The sequence below is a fragment of the Apostichopus japonicus genome, chromosome 10 (genome assembly GCF_037975245.1).
Source record: "Apostichopus japonicus isolate 1M-3 chromosome 10, ASM3797524v1, whole genome shotgun sequence".
Classification (NCBI taxonomy): domain Eukaryota; kingdom Metazoa; phylum Echinodermata; class Holothuroidea; order Aspidochirotida; family Stichopodidae; genus Apostichopus; species Apostichopus japonicus.
The window spans coordinates 16888356-16910679 of record NC_092570.1 but is presented as its reverse complement, the minus strand read 5'-3'; the positions used below and the strand labels follow the sequence as shown (position 1 = coordinate 16910679).

Here is a 22324-nt window from a genome sequence, read left to right as displayed (position 1 = left end):
TACAATGGTTTTATTACAATGTAGCATACACGTATCTCTCTATAAAGCAGGGTTGTCCAACCTACGGACCGCGGGCCACAGTCCGGCCCGCCGCAGGGTTGCGTCCGGCCCGCCAGAGATGTTCTACGGTGCGAAATTTAGTGAGCAGTTTTATTGATAACAATTTGAAGCTATGTAATCAATCATTCGAACCTTCTGGGTCCAAAAACCTGCATACAGGTCTCAGCGTAGGGGGCGGCTGGACTTTATTCACCGCTATTCACCGCGTGCAGTGCTCACATTTTGTTGCCTTGGGCTTCGCGCAAAAAATTGAAAAAGCGTAGGGTTCATGCGCCCCCCTCCTTCATCATAACCATTCCATGTGGCCCTCCTCTGCAAAAGGTTGGACAACCCTGCTATAGAGGCATTCAAATACTTACCGGTACTGATCAGATGAACTTCGAATAACGGACCCTTGAACGTTGTCAAGTCAGTCGTATCACCAACATAAATGACTGTAAAAAGATGAGAGTCCATTTTGATTGGAGAACCAATCAAAGAAAACGTTGTTCCATCCCTCAAATATGGAAGATTTGTATTCGTCCCGGAAAGTCTTAGAAAGGCAAAAGCTCTCCTGTAGTCGTTGTATTCAATAACGAGTCCATCAACGAGAATATCAAGATTAAAGTCCCGGAATATTATGACATATTGCTGCCCCTTTTCTCCTATAAAGTTCCATTTGCATTCATTCCCGCTTGCACTTGGATCAAAATACGTTTCAGAAGATAAGACCGCGTTATAACCATTGGCGCCAGTAGTCAAGGTAACATCAACTGGATATCCACAAGTGGCATCCAATTGAGAGGCGTCCGTCGGAGTTGGTAGAACTTCAAAGTCAGTCCCTTTAAGATGTAAAGAAAGAAGGTCATGTATATCCTACTTACTGACTGCACATACTCAAATCAGTAGATCCATCTGGTTGATCACTTTAAATTAGATTACAATCAAAATTTCATTACATAAACAATAACATTACAAAACAGATAACAATTACAATGTCATGTAGCAGGCGAAGAAGTACAATTTGTGGAAAGGTGTTTGGTCAAATTTCCCATTAAGGCATATCATTATCACTGATGTGCGCAAGTAGTGTGACAGAAGGCCCGCAGTGGCGGACTGGCCACACGGGCATTTGAGCAATGCCCGGTGGGCCGGTGGACCAATGGGACGGTGGGCCGGTGGGCTGGTAAAAATTACAGCCCATTTTCACAGTAGTTAATAGAATACTGACGGGCTGTATAGAAATATACTTTTAACTGTGGGCATCAGCTCATGAAATTACCATGTTAGTGATTGTATGTTAATTCGTAACAAAAGAACGTGCTATTGGCAACTCGTCCGTGCTTACATTTTTACGACAAGATATACAAGTACGGTGACCAATGCATTTCGTCAAAAATCTGTTAATCGAATAAAAGATTAACAACCGGCTTATCAAAGAATTCCTTAGATTTCAAGATATTTTTAATAGAGTTAATTTCTCCCTTATCCACTCAGCTTAATGGAGCAAGTACTACCGACAAATTATTGGACACTCTGCAGCGTCCAACAATCAACAAACCTGCTAGATTTATCCAGAAATGACCCCCTTTGAGACATGTTTGTATTCGTTTTGCATGCTTGTATGCAAACTTTTGGAAGCAATGAAGGCAAACTTATGGTTTTGAGCATATGTCAAAGCCATGAACCTCCTTCTCTCCTCTCCTCTCTACTCCTCTCCTATCCCCTACCCCATACTTCATAGAAATCCACCGTGCTCTACGTAAGCTGCCTATCGATTGGGCATATGGCCATATCTCTTTTGTCTAAGGTCATATGCGAACATACCTCCATCAACTTCACACTGAGAGCCGCCGGTGACTGAAAAACACTCGCATTGATCTGTTTGAGTCCCTTTACCACTGCAAGACTGTACCGCGTCTGGAAATATGGTCAATAATTTGATAAGAAGAAAAGTACTTTTGGGGAGAAAAAGTAATGTGAACAGCCACGGCAGTTACCCAAAATAAACTAAGAAAAGTTTATCAAAAGCACTGAGTTTCACTTGTTTTAAACAAAAATTAAAAGAGTTTAATTAAATATGATATTTTATTATATTGTACTTTGATCTCTTTCCCCTTTTGCATTATTAAGAGGACGTAGAATATGATTAACAGGTAAATAAAGCCTTAAGACAATAACTTGATAATTGAAATCATATCCATGTGAGTAGTGGGTATAGCTTATTACTCCAGTGAGAGAGAAAAACAAAACAAAGTGGCTATTTTTACGACCAGGAGTAACAATAATTTCCGGTTACGCATGCGCAGTTGCTTTAACGTGGCTATTTTTACGACCAGGAGTAACAATAATTCCCGGTTAGGGTTTAGGGTTAGGGTTACCCCTAGTACATGCGCAGTTGCTTTATTTACTTTACTGCGCATGCGTAACCGGAAATTCGCCGATGTCGTAAGAATAGTTTATAAATAATTGTTACTCCTGGTTGTAAGAATAGCCACGGCCAAAAAAACTACATCATATACGACTCCTTCGTCGATTCGAGATGTTTCAATGGCCTAACATATAAGAAACATTACCACGATACTGTAATGAAATAGGTATTATTTTCTGTTCTGAGTTCTGAAATGAAATACCTTCAAACGTAGCCCTCATAAAAAATCCCCTTCTCTCTGTGCCTGCCCCATCATCCTTAAAAACCAATTGAACTTGGTTCGTTTCTGTGAAGAACCTCCGATAGGAAATTCGTCGGTTGCCCGAAATGATTCGAAGCAAAGCAGGGTTTGTCGGATCAGAGGAGTCATAGATGTATACATAGTCCTGAAAGTTGACAAGACCTAGCATTCCAAGGACTCCTAGAATTATGTGAGTGTCTGCTGGACTAGTGACAGTGTAGTAACATTCTGCATTGGTTGGATAGGTTCCTGGGTAGCGAGGTGAGCTAATTGCTGCTACCGGCAGTGCGGCTGACATTGCAAAGGTTTGAGTAGAAGTGCATGCTGGTTCTGAATCTGAGCGAATAAACAAATCGGTGGTTTAGTTTAATTAGTAGAAAAAAGGATCAGGAGGGACACTTAAGTCCCCATCAAGGACCCTATAGAGACAGAAAAAACTGAAGACACAAACACTCAGACCCGATTACAATGCTTAAAGTGCTTGTCCAAAGAATTCTTAAACCCATTGACACTACTTGCAAGTACAACTTTCTCAGGCAAACCATTCCACTCATTCACAACCCTATTAGAAAAAAGTTATGCCGAATATTAATCCTACTATGTGACTTTTGGAGTTTAAGACAATGTCCTCTGGTACAACTACTGTTAGCAAGCATGAAAAAGTCGGTAAAGGATAAATTGTCGAAACCATACACAATCTTGAAAACCTGGATCAAGTCCCCACGTAACCTCCTAAGCTCCAGTGTGGTGAGATTCAACAGTTCTAACCGCCTACTATAAGGAACACTCTTTAAGGAACTAATCATCCTATATAGTAGCCCTCCTCTGGACCTTTTCAAGTACTTCCTTATCCTTAGCAAAATATGGGTTCCAAGCCTGCACAACATACTCCAGATGAGGCCTAACCAACTGCTTATAAAGCCTAACTACGATGCCCTCTTTCAGAAAACTGAAGTTCCTCTTGATCATACCTAAAACCCTATTTCCTCTTTTAGCAGCTTCAAGACAATGTTTAGAAGGTTGCAGAGATGAGTCAATGTAGATACCTAGGTCTCTTTCCACAGAGACCTCCGGTATACCGGTGGTATACACAGGACATAGGACTTTTCTAAATAACTTTGTGGATTTAATTTGCAATTTATTAAAAGGAAAAAATTAATTCATAATAACTTCTTTTCAAATAAACTCTCCATGCATGCGAAGGCGTTTCTCTATTTACATGAAAATCGTTTGATCAGTCGATGCTTGAGTTGTTTCACGAGTTATTGCTAAACTTAAATTGAATGAAAAGAAAGGGCAGGTGAACTTAGAAATCGCAAAACAGTTCTTCAGGGTTCCTATATAGGTTCCACCCGATACACACAGAGAACGCAGTAACTACTATAAATCTTAAACTTTTTGTCCCACAGTCAAAACTGGATCGTGCTATAAATTGGTAGCATGTGCTATTAGGATTATAGTAAGAAATGAGGATATGTGTAATCCCAACAAATCCAGGTTGATGTATTTTTTGGGGGGATTACACATATCCTCAGTTCTGACTGTACACGTAATAGCACATGCTACCGATGTATCATATTTACCAGCACGACCCAGTTGTTACTGTGGTACAGGGCCGTCTTAACGCATGGGCCCACTGGGCCCTGGCCCAGGGCCCCGCGATGTCAGGGGCCCCGCAATCGTAGTAACCCCATGTCTTAATCTGGGAGGAAAACTTATTGAATAGGCCATTATGCCTGATTGAAATCGATACTTGACAACTTGTGACGAGAGTTGGTGAAACACTTGAGAGTTTGACATTAAATATTCGAATCTGAGTTGGCAACCCTGGAATATACAATGCCGCGAAGGCTTACAACACCTCAAAACACCTCAAAAAGATTGACTTTCAGCCAATCATACAACAGTTTACGATCAAGAAATGCCGCAAGTTCCGTTAGTTCCCCCAGTTGAAAGACTCAACACAAGGGTGTTACAAATGGTGAGTCCAGTATTGTTAGGGAAGGGATGGAGGGCAACTGGAAGATTACTCTTCTATAATGTATTTCAGCTTTTAGATATATCACGTATGTTATTCAGCTAAAGTTTTATGCTTTATGCGCGACATAGGTAGGGGTGGTAAATGCAGGCATGTCTATGCTTGAGCGATTGTCAAGGATGTCAATTTTTCACGCAACTTTTTCGAACTCACTTGATTGAGGGGACCCGCTCCATTGCCGGGCCCAGGGCCCGGTGATCTCTTAAGACGGCCCTGCTGTGGTACAAAACTTTAACATGTACAGTATAGTTTCTGTAATCTCTGTGCGAATCGGCTGAAGGTACGGAAGACATGTTAATTTTTACGGATGAATCGATTATGCTTTTCGTTTTCCACTTCTGACTTGCAATTGGATTATCGTGGCAAGAGAAGATATTTTCGGATAATAGATCCGTTCCATACTGCTAATATCACAGGACGTTTTATATGAAAAGAATGTAAAGAGAAGGTCCAAAAGATATATTAAAGCCAACTTGACCATGGTCGTCTTTCCTTACAAACACATAGACTAAGTTAACCAGAAAGAAAGTTATCTGGACTTAAGAATAGTCCATCATTCCAACAATTTATGTCGATTGTTAACATTAAGAACAAACGCGTTCATAGAAAATTGAATAAACCCGGCCATTAATGACTTGAAACAGTATATCATGATTGCAAAAATCTGATTATTCGACATCCAGTTAGTTATACAGATGTAGTTGTTTTAGTTGTTTTGTATATAAATAAATATATATGTGTATATATATATATATATATATATATATGTGTATATATATATATATATGTGTGTATATATATATATATATATATGTGTGTATATATATATGTGTATATATATATATATATATGTGTATATATATATATATATATGTGTGTGTATATATATATATATGTGTGTGTATATATATATATACCTTTAATATTATAGCGAAATAGGTATTTCTCTTATGATGAAATTAATCTCTTTCTGAACATATCATGCCAACTATAGTAAATAAAAAACAAAACAACTAGAAAGCATTTCCTGTTCATAAAATCACATGCTACTGCAAGTAATTGTGACTAATCGTGTTTTTGCTTGGATGACCAATTGAAGACATACCGAATGAGAACAGAGAGTTTAGAACCAACCTTCCTCAGAAAATGTCAACCTGAGTTTGAGACCCCGCCTGTCGTATCTGGCTGCCTGAGGGCGGAATTCCACTCTGATCATCGTAGCCCTTGTAAACACAAAAGGGTGGTAAGCCAAAGTATATAGCTCGTGTACGTCTCCTTCGAAAATGTTCGAGGTGTCTGTATTTGAATTAGGACGAACCATTGTCCTCTCAATGATAACATCGTCACCTGATTCTCCATCAAAATCAATGAATGTTGCCATTACCGAAGCTTGGAATCCAGAGTCGGTGGTGTCAAACTTCCACTCACACGTGTCTCCTGGGTAACTTGTTGGGTAACCCACGCTATATATAAGAACTTCTGGGCACGATGTGCCCGGACCAAGAGGGTTAATTTGAACAGCCGGGTCTGCCGAGGTTGGACAGGGTATTCCGCTGCAAACCATTGGACCTTAAAAATAAGATAGACAAAGGTAAATTAAATAAAATCTTCAAAGGTACGTAGTCAATATCTTAAATGAGACTTTTGATATTGTGTCAAACGTACATGTATGCATGTGGTATTTTGTAATTTTTTTTAAAAGTTATTGTCATTTTTAATGAGGGTAGTCCTGCTCAGTGCAGAAGCACTGTTTCCAGAGGAACCCTCAATATAAAATACTTACGGTATACAATATAATAATATACAATATTTATATATATCTATATCCAGGGGCGTATTCAGGATTTTCTAACCCGGGGGGCCCGAATTACTATCTAAGCGGAGCGCCACCATCGGTTGGCGCGGAGCGTACAAGAAAATTTCTGGTTTTGATACCCCCCAGATCACCGGAAATGGCACTTCTCGGGCTTGAAAATGACCAATCAGATGTACACTTTTGCCTGAGAAGCAAGTATTTCCCAATTTTTTTTTCTTCCATCCATAACCTTTTTGAAGATTGTCACCAGTCACACATAATATTCGATCTGATTGCATGTCCTGTGGATCATTGCTTTTGTAGGTGATTCTACGTCACGGCCCACAATATCCGAAAGCCCCACTTTTCAAGCCCATTTATTGTTCAGAATTTAAAAATTCACATTTCTCGTGAATAAAATCACTTGAAAACATACCCATAATGTTGCAGAAAATTCAATCTATGGACAACCAATATAGAAAAACCTCCTTGAACCACTAACAGACAGGTGAAAATTGCACGAGTGGAGGGAAGTATGATGAAGAATGTTGGTGATGAAATTTTGGAAAATTCCGACACAGTTAATTTATTGGTGTAGAAATATTGCAACCTCTTATAACGGCTATTATAAAACTTGGTTGAAGGAAATGAAAAAATAGCAGATATTCCGATATCAGATAACCGAACACTACACACATAGGCGTAGGAGGCGGGGCTGCAGCCCCCCCAACCATTTTTTCCCTGAAAATTCGGGCAATATGCTGAGAATTTTTCGGGCACATACTGAAAGAAAAATTAATAGCAATGGTGTAGCTTAAGGAAATGAATAGTTTAAAAATGATCTCCTTGGTAATTAAAATAAAGTTCTAAGCTTGGCCGACTGATTCGCCATTATTCCACTGTAAAAGAGAGTTTTGACATATTTGGACCTGTATGCTTTTTCTCCATAAGACATTTCGTTATTTACATTAGCATCCGGCGGTATACTGCGCAACTTTCACGGTCCGTACGGTACACGATGCCATGCGATGTAATGACCGATGCTTGCTTATATGATATTGACATTAACATGTTCAATGCGCGCGAAGCGCGCGAAAAATTTTGGTTATATTTTTCGGGCACGTCGTTACAGCCCCCAAATCCAATTGGGCTCCTACGCCTTTGACTACACACATAGACAGTTTTGAGGCTGTTCACCCTGGAACATGCATTTTCATGCTCTCTGATATGATGTGATATCTGCTCTTTGCTTTACAAATTCGAACAGGCGTGTAGCGAGTAATTTGCCAAGGGAGGGGCGAAGCTTGTAGGCAAACTATCTAAGCGTAGCGCCACCATGAGTTGGCGAAAATGCCTCCCAGATCGCTGGAAATGACACTTCCCAGGCCTTGTAAGTTGCATCTAAGCATTGTCTATTTTGAAATTACTAGCGATATCATAAAGAAAATTTGCTCGGGGGGGGGGGCGGTCGCCCCTTCCCGAAATGCGTCATGTTCCCCGACGACTCGGTCGAGTTCAAGACCAGCCACAGTTGGTTCCATAGCACTTTTGTACAATTGTTTAAGGCGTCCATACACACACACGCGTTGTGATAGAACATATATAGTATTTATATACATACATTAGTGAGAGAGGAAAAATGGAAACGTCAAAAATGGATTTGTCGGTGAAAGGGGTAGGGTGAGGCGCACGTCCCCTCCGTAATCCTCGATCTGTCACTGGCTACCCTGTGTTTATAAAAGGGATCAGTGCTGTAATTATGACTGTTCCTCTTTCTCTTCCCGAGGTCTTGGCGTTTATCTTCTACTCCTTCCTTTTCTCCCTTTTCTCTCTTTCTTCTTTTCTTTTCTTTTCCCTTCCTTCCTCTCCTCCTTTTCTTTTTTCCCCCTCCTTTCCCTTTTTTCTTCTCTTTTTCTCTTTCCCCAACGCCCCTTGGATACGCGCCTGATATCTATATCTATATATAATCTAACGATGATGAATAGTAACCAGAAAAAGTTCAGAAACGGCAGTAACAAGGTAGTAAATGACATAAACAATTTGTATTTTACAATGAACACACATGCCTGTCCACACTACTTTTACTATTCAACATGCTCACATTCGATTTTATTTACGAATATTTCCCATTCTCTAGTTGATTCTCTCCTAATAAAAGTTATTTGTGAAATGAAATCAATATAATCAAATATGCAATGAATATGTTATTAGGCAAAATATATTGCTTATTGCAATTGCATTTGTTTGTGTGTGTGCGTGTTAAAAACGACAAGAGAGCCTACTTACACGAAGAGTCGCAGTTACCGTGTACACATTTCCAACAGACGGAGATCTGTAGTACAAGAGTTACTAAAACGAGAAACCACTTGTCTCTCAGAGAAAGCAAACTCCTATATACTATCGCCATGTCTTGGAATAAAAAGTCCGCTATGAAAAGAGATAAGAAGAGATAAAACGCACAAAAAAACAAACTTCAATGAAAGTGGATTTAATTGAATTCTGCAATTGATTGATGACGTGTTACAGCATTTACTTGGTTCACTGGAACAGTAAGGGAAACTAACCAATCAGTATTTGAGAGACTTTGTTTGACCACAATAACTGTGGTTTGACAAATAATTTCAAAATAAGTACGGTACCGAACCGTCACGCACTCACTGCCTTTGTCCCATTGCAGTCTATTGTGTCAGTTTTAACCTTGGCCATGCACCCTCGTATAATTATGTAATTTGTGCACAGTGAAAATATTCCACTTATGGGCATAAACTCCTATATTTCCCTTTACCTGAGTTTGGGTCAGTAATCAGAAAGAATTTATATAATTGTGTGTAATTATGTAAAACTTAATAGTGCAGTCACCGTAACTGATGAATTATACAGTATAAGTGCCACTTGTCAAATTTATTATTAAATAACCCATAGCAAGCATAAAAGACACACACACATGACCAGGGGCCCAATTATACCTATCAAAAAAAAAAAAAAATTAAAGGTTCGAAATGTGTTATTCCAGAGTACATTATATGCATTTGTTCCATCAATTATTATTTTACAAAATACAATTTTGATTTTAATTTCGTAATTATGGTATTACGAGTCCTTAAATGATATGCAATATATCTGTGTGTAAGTTCATAGGCGTACGAGGCGGGGGAGCAGGGGGGGCAGACTGCCCCCCCCCCAAATTTCCAGAGGACAAGAAATTCGGGCAAAGGCCTGAAAAATTCGGGCAGCCTAAGAGGAGAAAAAAATATATATATATATTTTTTTTTTCTCCTCTTAGGCTGCCCGAATTGTTCAGGACTTTTGCCCGAATTTCTTGTCCTCTGGAAATATATATATATAAATATGCAGTAGCTTGCCCGAATTTTTTTTCAAATTTTTGCCCGACAATTCCATGATTTTCTTTATTTAGCATCATGATGCCCGAATATTTCCGTGTAACACCACCATAAGCGCAGTTCATCTGGGCTACCACACTTTTTGAAATCAATTTTTTTTCTAACTAGTCAATTTTATACCTGGACCAAGGGCGGCGGAACCGGGGGGGGGGCACAGGGGGCACGTGCCTCCCACTTTTCCTCAGGTTAAAATGTGCCTTTTTTCTACATAAAAATTGAGGTGACTCAAGTTAGCAAGAGGCCAGGGAACCAGAATGAACACTCGGGAAGGGCCGTTTCCGGCCATCTGAGGGCTTTGTAATCCAAACACTTTTTAGTACACTCCGCGCCAACCAATTGTGGCGCTCCGCTCAGATAATCGTGCATACAACTTTGCAAATCCTGGCTAAGCCCGTGACTTTTAATGACTTTCTGTGGGTCAAATTCAAAGCTTTTTCGAATGGAAAAGATTTGTTTAGATATTAACAAGAAAAAAACTCTAATTCGGAAGATTCCTACATTAGCAACTAGCATGATTTCACCTCATTTTGTCTCAAAAGAAAACTTGTTCTTCGTTTCCCAATTTGCGCATTGGATATTGCAGTGCTAGTATGCATATTTTCCTTTGGTGGGGGGGGGGGGCGTTGATGGAGTGATGTGTTTACACGAATAAGATAATACAATAAGAGTTATAAGGGGTACTAAATATAAGGCTGCATCAGTCCAATCGAATATCTGCAAAGTGCCCTTTGATGTCGGTGCCCCCCCCCCCCAAGATTAAAAGTGCTTCCTCCGCCCTTGACCTGGACATCCCCAACATGAGTGTATATAAGAAACGTAGTCGTGTTCATGGACGGTGGGGGGGGGGTGCCTACAAGCCTAGAAGTACAGGTTTATCATATTCTTTGTTATATTTTATACTTGTTTGTGAGACAAATTGCAGTCTCACCCGACACAGCGACATTATCCCGCCTACGTGTCGTTGAACAATGTATGTTTTTCTGGAGGTAGCTGAGTACTGTGTTAAAATAATAAATAAGGTAACTAAATAGGAGCTTAAAAAGTATACTGTCCCATTTTTCCCCTTCAAAGTGATGTTACCATTTTTTCTTCTTCTAACTTACCAAATTTTTGGGGAAGTGTAAATTTCTAAAACGTGAGATTATAAAATAAAGAATGTTTAGATGCAACTTGCAAGGCCTCAGAAGTGCCGTTTCCGGCAATCTGAGAGGCATTGTGTGCAAAAATTTTCTTGTACGCTACGCGCCAACCGATGGTGGCGCTCCGCTTAGATAGTGTCACGGGAACTTTCGGGCACAAAAAGTTCTGCCCCCCCCAAACTGAAATGGTCCCGTACGCCTATGTGTAAGTTTGAAGGAATGCAAAGAAAGCAAATAAGCCCCGAATTTATAATAAAAAGGAAATATGTTTTGTGGAATACAATGATCATGGCAACCATTTCCAGTGAGCGCTAACATAAATTACTGCAAAAATGCAAGCATGTCTGCAGGCGTATTTGCAAGTCAAATATTTTCCGACTGAAAAAGAAGACGAAATATTAAACCTTTGGTTTGGAGAATCATGGCAATAGTTGCTTGCATATGGACGTGACTTTGCTGGTATGGTTCCAAAGGAAGTGCCAACTAACTCAAAGTTGGCTTTGTGTGTTTAGCTTTGATGATCAAGATAGGAAATCACCGTTAACACTATACACCCAGTACCACATCTCAACCATATACTATACACCAGTACCATATAGGTACATGCTGCTAGCAATACTCTAAGTATAGTATGGTATTATTCCCAGTGGCGGAGCTATAGGGGTATTGGTCAGGAGGGGCGAGAATGGTCTGTAGGGGCGCTTTCGACACTAAGCGGAGCGCCACCACAGGTTGGCGCGTAGCGTACAGAATTTTTTGAGTAAAGATACTCCCTAGATCGCCGGAAATTACCCTTTCCGGGCCTGGCTAATTTGCAGATAAACGACGAATAAATAGGTGTCATCGCCAAATTACACCAACAAAATGTGACAAATGTCAATAGGTAGATGAGAGCGCAATAAAATAGTCAATAATCGCGAATAAGTAAAAAGTGGTAAAGAGCTGAAAAGGGCGCCAGCAGTCCATTTGAGTCCGTCAGGGGGGGGGGGATCCGCCCCTGACTGTATGGACGCTCCGCCACTGATTATTCCTCAGAATGGAAAATATTTAAAAACTATTTTAAAACATGATTGTGACAATTGTGTTCAGCAAACATAACCAGAAGGCACAAATCCACAGAGGTTTCGATGATGTAATTAGGATATCTCTAAGAATCATGATCATAAGTCCTCATATGCCACATATTGTTCTCTGTTTCACTGACTTCGAAGGACACCGTCGTATCACACTAGAAACTAGAACAGGTCGTGATCATTGAAGCTCAGTTGACTTTTCAAAGTCAATTGGCAAACTGCATGGCCTGTTTTTGTAATTAAACGATTTTTCTATATCAAGTGAGCAACACAAGTTCCGACTCAGTCAATCCCTAATTTATAGGCACTGTTATTAAACAATGCGATAACCGTGACCTCCATAAAAATAAACAAAAGAAGGTAAGATTAAAGAGATGGTACAAAGAGTGAAACCAACTGTACCAAGTTATTAACCACTACATTAGAGAGTTTACCATAAGTTTATTTTATTGGGATTGATCGGGATTGTCCTGTGAAACGAAATTATATGATGAGAAAGTCAGATTGATATAAGTTGTCCGCAGTGGCGGTTAATGCTTTGGTGAACCTGATCACAAAAGAGGCATTGTTAATAAATGTTTTACAGAACGAGGTGCTGTTTCATATCATTCTGATATCATGCGGCATCATCACCTTACTGCTAAATCTCTTACCAATGAAAATGACTGTTATGAATTATACTTAAAATAACGTAGTTTCACGATATGAATATAATAGTTTGGAGGGGGTGGGGGGGGGATGGGGTGATGTCCTGAGGTGAGTACCTATAAATTAAAACATTACCACATCAGAACAGAATAATACCGGCCTGTATACAGCATATCAAACCAATCATACGTTATAACACTATGCGATATCCAAATTGTACCGGGCTAACGGCAATATTGTGGCAAATATTTTGTTGGACCATATATATAGTATATTTGACTGTGGGGCTCATGCTAAATTTTTATGAGAAATTAAAACCTTGTAGTGGTATATTAATAACTTGTTATAACAGGTTTTTATGTTTAAAACATTTAAGCTTATAAGTTTATAAATTTTAAGCTAACAGGTTTATAAGTTGATAACTTTTAAGCTATTGATCTGCATGGAACCAGCTTTATTTGTCTATGTTTATTTTTGCAAGTGGATAGCACGGAATTGTTATAAAATCCATTGCTTCCACTAGTGACCGATGAATGCATGCTTGATACAGCTCGCTTTGGTGTCTGGCCTGTTGAACATTTAAGGGGGAAAAATGTAATAATAACTAACAAGGTAAAATATTTTGCATGATAAATATAATATTTTAAAGGCTCGAGCTTAGACATAAATGTTTGCCGCAACATCAGGTAGGCAACCATAACCTAGTTCTGCAGGACCTAGCCTGCGGTAGGCATATATCTTGGCTTATTCACTATCCGAACGGGTTTCGCGAAAAGAAATAAAACGTACAATCATTGCCACCCAATGCCCCTAAGACATACTCTGTACAGTAGTTGACTAGATCCTTAACATTTTTTACTGATTTTCCCTATAGAATTTTGTATACTAAAATCTTAAGACGACTTTTTAGGCCAAACTGTTGAAAGTACAGTGGGCGAAGGAGTATCAGGACAATTATTCATTAAATCAACACTGTGGCACTGGCAGAAGAATATAATTGGTGTGATCCTCAGGTTCAGCCCTAGTACTAGAGTGTCCTACAGGGCAAATGGCTGTTATAACGAAAACAATGGAAGTAGTAGGCTAATGGTAGGAGCAAGTGAATTGCAAATGATCTCAACTAGTTCGCCTGGCAGCAGTTAAGTGTGAATTACGAAACTACACGTTTTGTTGTTTGGGAAGGGATAGCGATTAAGTGCTGGTAAGTTGGTCAAATTCTTTTCCTGAGTGAATCTAGAAATATCCCTGGACCGAACGTTTAACCCAGACTGATGGTGAAACAGAGCTCCTAAATGATCTGCAACTGACTGATAAGATGTTGCAAATCTGCAGATCCACACATTATAGTAAAAATCCTGCATCTGGCAAATGTGCAATTTAAAAATTTCACACACAACGTGGGCATGTTACTTTGAAGAAGTTGCCGTAAACTTATGCATCATAATGGTACTCCCCTCCCCTTAAACCCCTTCCCCATTTTCGGATCACATATATTCATTAGTTCTACTGTAGGAAAAACGTGTATTCATGCTGTCTTTACCTAGTTTTAATCCTACTTATTTTACTTTCTCACAGTCACCAAATTAACAAGAACAATAAGTCAATTGAAACATGACAATAGCCGAATACATTTCATCCCTTTCGGACAATCCGTACTTTGGAGCTGGATTTGGTCTGGTCGGTATCGGGGCTGTCATAGCTGCCAGTAAGAAGGGACTACAGTATGGCACCATATTTCTCCGTAGACATTACATGATGACGTTAGAGGTACCTAGTCGTGATAAGAGCTACCATTGGCTGCTGCAGTGGATAACAAACTATGCAAGGAAAACACAGCATCTCAGTGTTGAAACAACGTTCAGGCAGAGTGAAAGCGGGAAGATTGACACACAGTTTGATTTTGTGCCAAGTCCAGGCAACCACTACTTCAGGTAAGAAGGAAAAAGGTAAATAACATCTATAGGGGGAGGCGGGAGGAAAATGAATTCCCCATTTCATGTTATGCCTTCTACAGTTCTACATTACTCGCATAGATCAACTCTCTAATCCACAATCTGTACCTTTCATACATCTCTCTGTAATCATGCAAACAACCCCCCCCCACTCCCCCCCCCCCCCTCCAATAGCACCCAACTGATCAATCTAGTATGGTGGAAATTCTGGCAAGAGTATTGAGAAGATTCCTGCAGTAGATTTTTGTGTAGTTTTGCATTAGCTGAAGCAGAAATTGCACCACAAAGAAATATTGCACATAAATCATAGTGCATTTGTACATTTTCTGTCCCATTACAGTAATGGGCTATGGAAAGTAGTACCCACCCTGGAACTGTACAGTGTTCCAGGGAATATCTTAAATGATACAGTCTTAAAACAGCAGTTTGTGAAAACAGCCTGACCTGCATTCAATTTGCTGTAGTGTTCTTATCTACAAGCTGTATGTTCGACACTTTAGGTCACTAAAGTTCCGAACAGGCCAGAAGGATATGATGAACGGTTGTCAAATTTAGTAAAAATAATTGTTTTGGTTTGTTTTGTTTATTTGTTGTTTTTGCTATAAATTGTTTGTGTTGCTTGTTTAACTTTAATGTCACAAACAAAGTACATCTCCAGGATGATTGACATATTGTCCACAGTAGGATAGGAATCAATTGTTGTGGCATATTTTCAAGACTTTTCAATCATGTAATTCAATGAATAAAATGCTTTAATTGCAAATAAACCAAAATGTCTCTCTCTCTCTCTCTCTCTTACTCTCTCTCCACCTCAAACTTCAGATACAAAAGCAACTGGATATTTGTGGAGAGGAATCGAGAGAAGCAGATGATGGATCTACACAGTGGCATTCCATTTGAGAGTGTAACCCTTACTGCTATTGGAAGAAATAGAGAGATGTTCTTTGATATTTTGAATCAAGGTAAGTGTAGTATTTGTACTATGATTAAAGGAGTAGAGCGCCACCAATCATGATGTTAATGGCACCTCATAACGTAGACGAATCACTTAAATAAAACAGAAAAAATCAAGTAAATCCGAGTTGTCTTTTCTTCGTTGGTTACTACAGTAAGCATACCTCTTGTCCTGTTGTAATTAAAAGAGTTGGACTACAAAACTTGTTTCATTTTAGACTGGCATAGAGAACACAGGACCATCGTGGCCTTGAAAGCAGCCTGTTGTGTTATAGCATAACATCTGTCATTGTCAAATACACTTGGAAAATGTACTAATCGTTAGTTAGTAGTTGTATTGATAGGAAACATCAATCTGTTTTCACTCTTTGCCAGAGGTTCATAGCAGAGGTAATTAGCTTAAAGCCTAATTTGCATACAAGGAGGGGGTCTGTAGGAGTCATTGTGACTAACAGTGCAAATAGAAAATTTGGGGGAGGGAAATTTGTATGCATTTGCTATCAAAGATTTGAAAAAGGTACTTGATATGAATCTGTGGAAACTAGCATAACGTTTATGAGAGGTAGCTAAGTAAATAAATCCAAGAGCTGTATGGCCATCCTAACTTGGGTGCAGGCCTTTATTTGTGATTGGATATTGCTTATACATGTATGTGGCTGGTATCACTACTATAATTGGCATGAAAATATTACATAAACAGCAATTATATTACTTTGTGAAGCATCTTGTCATACAGCAATACCAAAATTAGACCTTTTGCAAAGAATTTTACTCAAAGACATTTGTACTGTTGTCAGTCAGTGCTTCGCATGGATCTGCTAAAGAAATAAATCAAAGATAACAAATATGAAATAGAAGTGGGCATTTCTTGTAGGCATTAAGTTCCGTGCGTCCATTTTTCCAGACATTTCAAACTAAAATTTTTGTAGGAGGGAAAAAATCATTACAGCGGTCAAAACAAATCGAAACAAGGTCAAAATTTGAGGCGTTTCATACTTGGAATTGAAGAAACCTCAAGACGTTTCCAACGTTGATGACCTGGAATTTCTGTTATAATTCTCTAAACTTTCGTCACATACAGCCAGAGAAGCCGCCATGCAGAGACAAGAGGGCAAGACGATCATGTACGTTGCCATGGGAACAGAGTGGCGACAATTTGGTTATCCTAGGAGGAAGAGACCAATCAGCTCTGTTGTTTTAGACAGCGGGATCTCAGAGAATATTCTGAATGATGTAACAGAATTCATCACTAAACCTAAGTGGTATTCAGATAGAGGTACGGCTTCTTCACATGTGACAGGTTTGGAATGAGTGAGGGTGAGGTGATAGGGTGAGGAGGGAGGGGTGGTCGGTGGTGGTGAAGGTGGATGATGTTTGGGAGGTTCCAGTTTTACCCCCAAAAATTTAGTTCTCACATGCTGCCCATTAAACGCTCCTCTACATTTTAACCCCCATTCCCCATAATCTTTCTGTGTAAATTTTCCTCCCTTTTGCAACTGAAATATACAAAACTAAAAAAATCTTTGAAAGAGGAAATAAATTTTTGGACTGGATTGGAATGAGTGACCACAACAATCCAAGCCACCGAGGTCACTGTTTACAAAACAAAATAACTTAAAAGAATAGCATTAAAACTTAAATTTTAATCATATTTCATTTTAAGTTGGTTCCATTTTCGTAGCGTAAAGAGAACAGTGCTCAGAGCTATGTAATTTTCTAACATGTTTCCGTTTGCTTTCTGTCTAGGAATTCCTTACAGGAGAGGTTACCTGTTACACGGACCTCCTGGATGCGGTAAAAGTAGTTACATGTACGTCTGTCTTGTGAATTGAGTTTGAAGGTTAAAAAAAAAAAGTTCATTTTCTTTCTTTCAAGATCTGAATGGTGGAAGTACTGTGACTATTGAGAATTACTTTTTGCTCAAAAAGGATTAGCTAGATGGTGATATCGCCATGGAAAAAGATCTTGCAATGGATTTACTATACCTTATTATTATTATTAAACCAGTGCTTATATAGTGCAAAATCCCATGGTTCAATGCGCTTAACAAAACAAATACAAACTACTGTACAAATATACAAATGAATACACTTAACCATAGGTCTGTTTGAAATAAAACGTCTTTAACGCTGATTTAACAGTGCTGATAGAGGTAAGGCTTCCTATATCTGATGGTAACTTGTTCCACAACAACATTGCGACATTGCTAAAGGCTTGCTCCCCGACTCGCAACCTTAGTTGGAACAAACTAAAATTTCAGACATTTTTGAAAGTTTTGTAAATATCCCCCGGATGATCATGTACCCTGGAAAAGAGAGGACATGTCCACTGAAATCTGCAAGTATGGTAACTCTAAGATACAACCAGAGGTTCTTGACAAACCCAGGGACTCCCTACTTCAGGGGTTCCCTAACGGATGTGCATGAACCCCCATCCCAGGGGGTTCGTGAGACGTTTCTGTAAGTCAAAACTAGAGTACTTTTTGTTGAAAAAAAATCTGATATATTATATAATTTAGTTATGTACAAAAGTCGTACCTATCGACAAACTCTTTTCGAGTTTCATACGCATATGTCGCCGTAGTAGTACCGTACCGTGCATGTGATAAATAACTGAATTATGAAACAGACACAGGCTGTTATGCGTATTATAGTAAAATAATGACTCAGATCGTGTCTCGAAAAGTTGGGGGTTCGTGGACAACTCTGACAACCACAGGGGGTTCGTGGGGGGCTTAACCCTGCTCTATATTCCTTCCCCATTTATAGCATGGCATAAGTTTTTGAAATCATGATGTATTGTAAGTTGTAGGAACATTGGAAGGGAAGAACTAAGTCATTGCAGGGCATAATTTGGTCTTCAAAGTTTGTGTAGCAGTTTTTAAATTTGTCTGGTATTAGATACTACAGTACCTGTGGAAGATATTGCCGTGTGGTCTTTGCATAGCAATTTGCGATGCGATACCAGACGAAGGATTTCTTGACCTTTGACCCTTGACCTTGGTAGTTTTCGTTTTTCTTCCTTCCTTCAGCATGGCATTAGCCGGGGAGTTGCAATACAGTATTTGTATGATGAATCTCTCGGAGAGAAGTCTGTCAGACGATAGGCTCAATCATCTGATGAACGTCGCTCCTCAACAGAGCATCATCCTCCTGGAGGACATCGATGCGGCTTTCATCAATCGAGAAAAAGAAACAGAAGAAGACAAAAGTAAGAGGACCATCTGTTTTCCTGAGTATTTCAAAATAAAATGCATTGATAATTGAAAAGGAAAGAAAGATTGTTGAAAGTGAAAAATAACGACAACAAAACTTAATAAATATTTGGTGGTCATGGTAGAGGGTACTAGTGGTCTAAGTGTAAACCACAGGATGGCAAACCTTTAAAAATTAACCGAATGATACTTTCTTTGAAGGTGCATTAATAGTTATCAGCAAAAAGGGTTAAAGTGACGATACAAGTGAACTGTTTGTTAAGGTATAGGACACCAGCTGTCCAAGGTATACTAGAAAAGAGGGAGAGCAATTCCTTGTGAGCAAGAAATGTCGGAACTGATCGTGTTTGCAAGACAACGTCATCTGCAATGGCTACTCTAAACACAAACTATATTTCTTTGTTGGTCAAAGGTACTTCACCAGATAACGCAAATTAGTCAGGAACTTTCTTCATTATAAGCATTATCCGTTCATTACTTGAAATTAAGGATGACTATGTAACTTTAATGAGCTGCATTGCCATGGAATTTTGGTATCAAGTTAGTAATTGAAAGATTTACCAATGTCAACACAAAAATACAAAATCCTGATCTTAACGCTTCTTTATTACTTTCATTACTTCCGAATGCAAATTTTTCACCTATTAACTCAAACAACAACAACAACAACACTGCATGGTAGGTGTAGTCATAAAAGGAAGAGGACAGTTTAAAAGTCATCTACTTGAAAACAACTGTAGACATAACTGTGCGTTTGGTGCGATATGTTTTTCGATAGAAACATTGTAGACAATTTTCTCAATTTTAAGCAAGTCATCCCATCGCCCTCGAGAATCTTTCAAGGACGTCTAGAAACAGATATTTGGTGTTGATTAACGTACATCAGACCTACACTAACGTATACGATTGTGAATGTAATCCTGTCATCCATTTTTGAGTTCTTTTGTTGTTGTTATTTTGTTTCTGTTTATAATAATTTATCTTAATTTATTCATTTCCACAGTACGATACCAAGGGCTCAGCAGGGTCACATTAAGTGGTCTGTTGAATACGTTAGATGGAGTTGCATCTACAGAGGGAAGAATCGTTTTCATGACCACAAACTACCTAAACAGGTAAACAAGTAATTTTCCAATTTGTGGTTTGCTTCGAAATTGTTTTGTGCTCTCGAAAAAGACATTTTCTTTAATCCAGAAAAAAACATGAAACATCCTTTCAACTTTTTGATCAATCATGACAAGTTTTATATTTTTCATTGTAAACGTGAAAAAGCAATGATTCCTAAAAATCCTTGATTTTTAAGTTTGCACTCACTGTTTAAAAATATATATATATTCAAAAACCGAAAGGAGCAAGTGGTTATTTTCTAACAATGAGTCACACTCTAACTTCCTTGATATTTGATTGATTCGGATTGCTTAAATTTGTTTATTTGTTTTAGGCTGTGAAAAGTAAGACATATTGTATCTCAATAAATTTATTACATGACATTTGGAATGATAATAAATTAAAAATTTGATGAAAAAAATGGAAGAAAAAGATTTACAATATTAGTTGAAGTCATTCTTCAAAGTATACTTTGACCAAACCATTTCTTCTTCTACTGTTTATTCATTAGATTGGATCCAGCCTTAATCAGACCTGGCAGAGTTGATTTCATCCAGCAAATAGGCCACGCGACTTCCCACCAGTTGAAGCAAATGTTTCTCAGATTTTATCCAGAACTCGGTCCTGAAAGGGCCATCAGATTTGCAGACGAAGTCATGAGGAGAGACAAACCGGTCAGCGTCGCTTCCGTGCAGGGATTTTTTATGATTCATAAAAACGATGGACTGGCAGTTTTTGATCATTTGGATAACCTATGGAGATGATAATAGCCAATATTTAGAAAGTGTTACGTTGGTATTCAAAATATGGTTCAATGCATGGATTTACAGAGAGAGAGAGAGATTGAACAAGATAAAATTAGTGATGAGTGTTAAAGCAGCTGTTGCATGCACAGGTACAGATCTGGGGTGTACACCCCTCCCTCTACCCCCCCCCCTCCGCCCATTTCAACCCCACACAAAAATTAAAAGTAGTTATGAGCACCATCTTATGTGTAGACCGTATTATTAAAGACCTAGTTTATAGCCTATATCTGCAGCAGACTGTGTCATTTGACATCTGAAATTTTAAATTTATTTTGAGGGAGAATCCACCCACTCCACTCCCATCTCCTCAAATGGAGTGGGCAGCAACAACCCTATGCCCACCCACCATCGATTCCTTACCGAGGGCGAAGCGAATCTTTGCGATAGTGACAGTGTTTGTGTGCGTGCGTGTATGTGTGTGAGGCGCCTCAGCTTGTAAACTCTCTAATTCAAAAAGTGAATATTGGATGAACTTGATACTTGGTATGTGGATTCACCTTATTGGGTGCGAGAACCTTAATATTTCATGTAGAGGTCAAAGGTCATTCGATTTTTACAAAGGCAAATCTGAAAACCTTGTCACACATAGACATCAATTGCCATTATTTCAATCTAAATTGCTGCATGTATGAAATATCATAGCACTGCTGCTGTACTCATCTTCATAATACCAAAAGAAGTTTGAGATCTTGTGTATCACTCACAGAACAAGCTATGGAGATAAATGTTTCTTCGGTCTCAGACTTGCTGTTCATTTAAAATGTGTTACGATGTTAAGTATCATTCGGCCATATATATGGAAGATGCGGTCTTTCAGCATCTGCGCAGCATCTCGTGAATCTTGCCCACAAGTCGCTGTATTTTCACTAAGTAGTTGCTACGGATGCTGTGTGTTTCTTGACACAATAATTTGGATATTTTCCGCAAAGGTTTAAATTTGATGCCCTTTAGGTTGAATTCACAGAAGGTTTGTCTAGAATCATACATGGAAATGTTGACTATCATCCAAAGGAATTGCAACATTTGTTAAAGTTTTTTATGCAATTGTGAGTAAATATTATTTTTACAAATTAAGTAAATGCTGTAATATAACTCCCATCTAATAACCATGCTTTCATTCCAAAATGTTCAAATGTAAACAAAACTGTAATTAATACTCTTGCTAAGAATGACTTAGGAGTTATTATGCAGTCATTTACGTAAGAGAGGTTGTTGCCTTTGTCTATTATTATCATATTTTGATTGGGACAGCTTCTTTTAGAGACAGGTAGTTCAAGGGTACTGAATTTCAATGAACTGATTTTGCATGAAAAGGTTAGTATCCATTAATACATATTTGAAGCAATTGGTGTTAACCTTTGTAACTAAGGAATTAATCGCTTGCAGTAATAAATCTCTTTGGTTGGTTCTAAATGGATGTCTCTTACTGAAGGATGTAAAAAGAAGAGCAGAGGTTGAGATTGAACCAGGGACCTTGTGCTGGCCC

The 22324-nt window shown here is 38.7% G+C and overlaps 2 protein-coding genes across 3 annotated transcripts in view; one reads left to right on the top strand and one right to left on the bottom strand.

The window, feature by feature from the left end:
- Window positions 1–18757, bottom strand: part of LOC139974714 (uncharacterized) — a 28814-nt gene extending 10057 nt beyond the window's left edge. The window contains exons 1-6 of one of the 2 annotated variants that reach the window (XM_071982058.1): window positions 18624–18757; window positions 8831–8971; window positions 5884–6318; window positions 2673–3047; window positions 1867–1959; window positions 420–881 (exon numbers count right to left, since the gene is read on the bottom strand). In XM_071982058.1, the coding sequence (XP_071838159.1) occupies window positions 420–881; window positions 1867–1959; window positions 2673–3047; window positions 5884–6318; window positions 8831–8951 (1486 nt within the window). In that variant the 5' untranslated portion in view covers window positions 8952–8971; window positions 18624–18757. Of the gene's footprint in view, window positions 1–419; window positions 882–1866; window positions 1960–2672; window positions 3048–5883; window positions 6319–8830; window positions 9104–18623 lie in introns of those variants that run through there. The other variant, XM_071982059.1, reaches the window with a different exon arrangement.
- LOC139974716 (mitochondrial chaperone BCS1-like) lies at window positions 13308–22324 on the top strand. The gene is made up of 8 exons (XM_071982062.1): window positions 13308–13417; window positions 14381–14736; window positions 15580–15719; window positions 16793–16987; window positions 17458–17521; window positions 18743–18921; window positions 19929–20040; window positions 20544–22324. The coding sequence occupies exons 2-8, from the start codon at window positions 14417–14419 to the stop codon at window positions 20794–20796; spliced, it is 1263 nt and encodes a 420-aa protein (XP_071838163.1). The 5' UTR covers window positions 13308–13417; window positions 14381–14416; the 3' UTR covers window positions 20797–22324.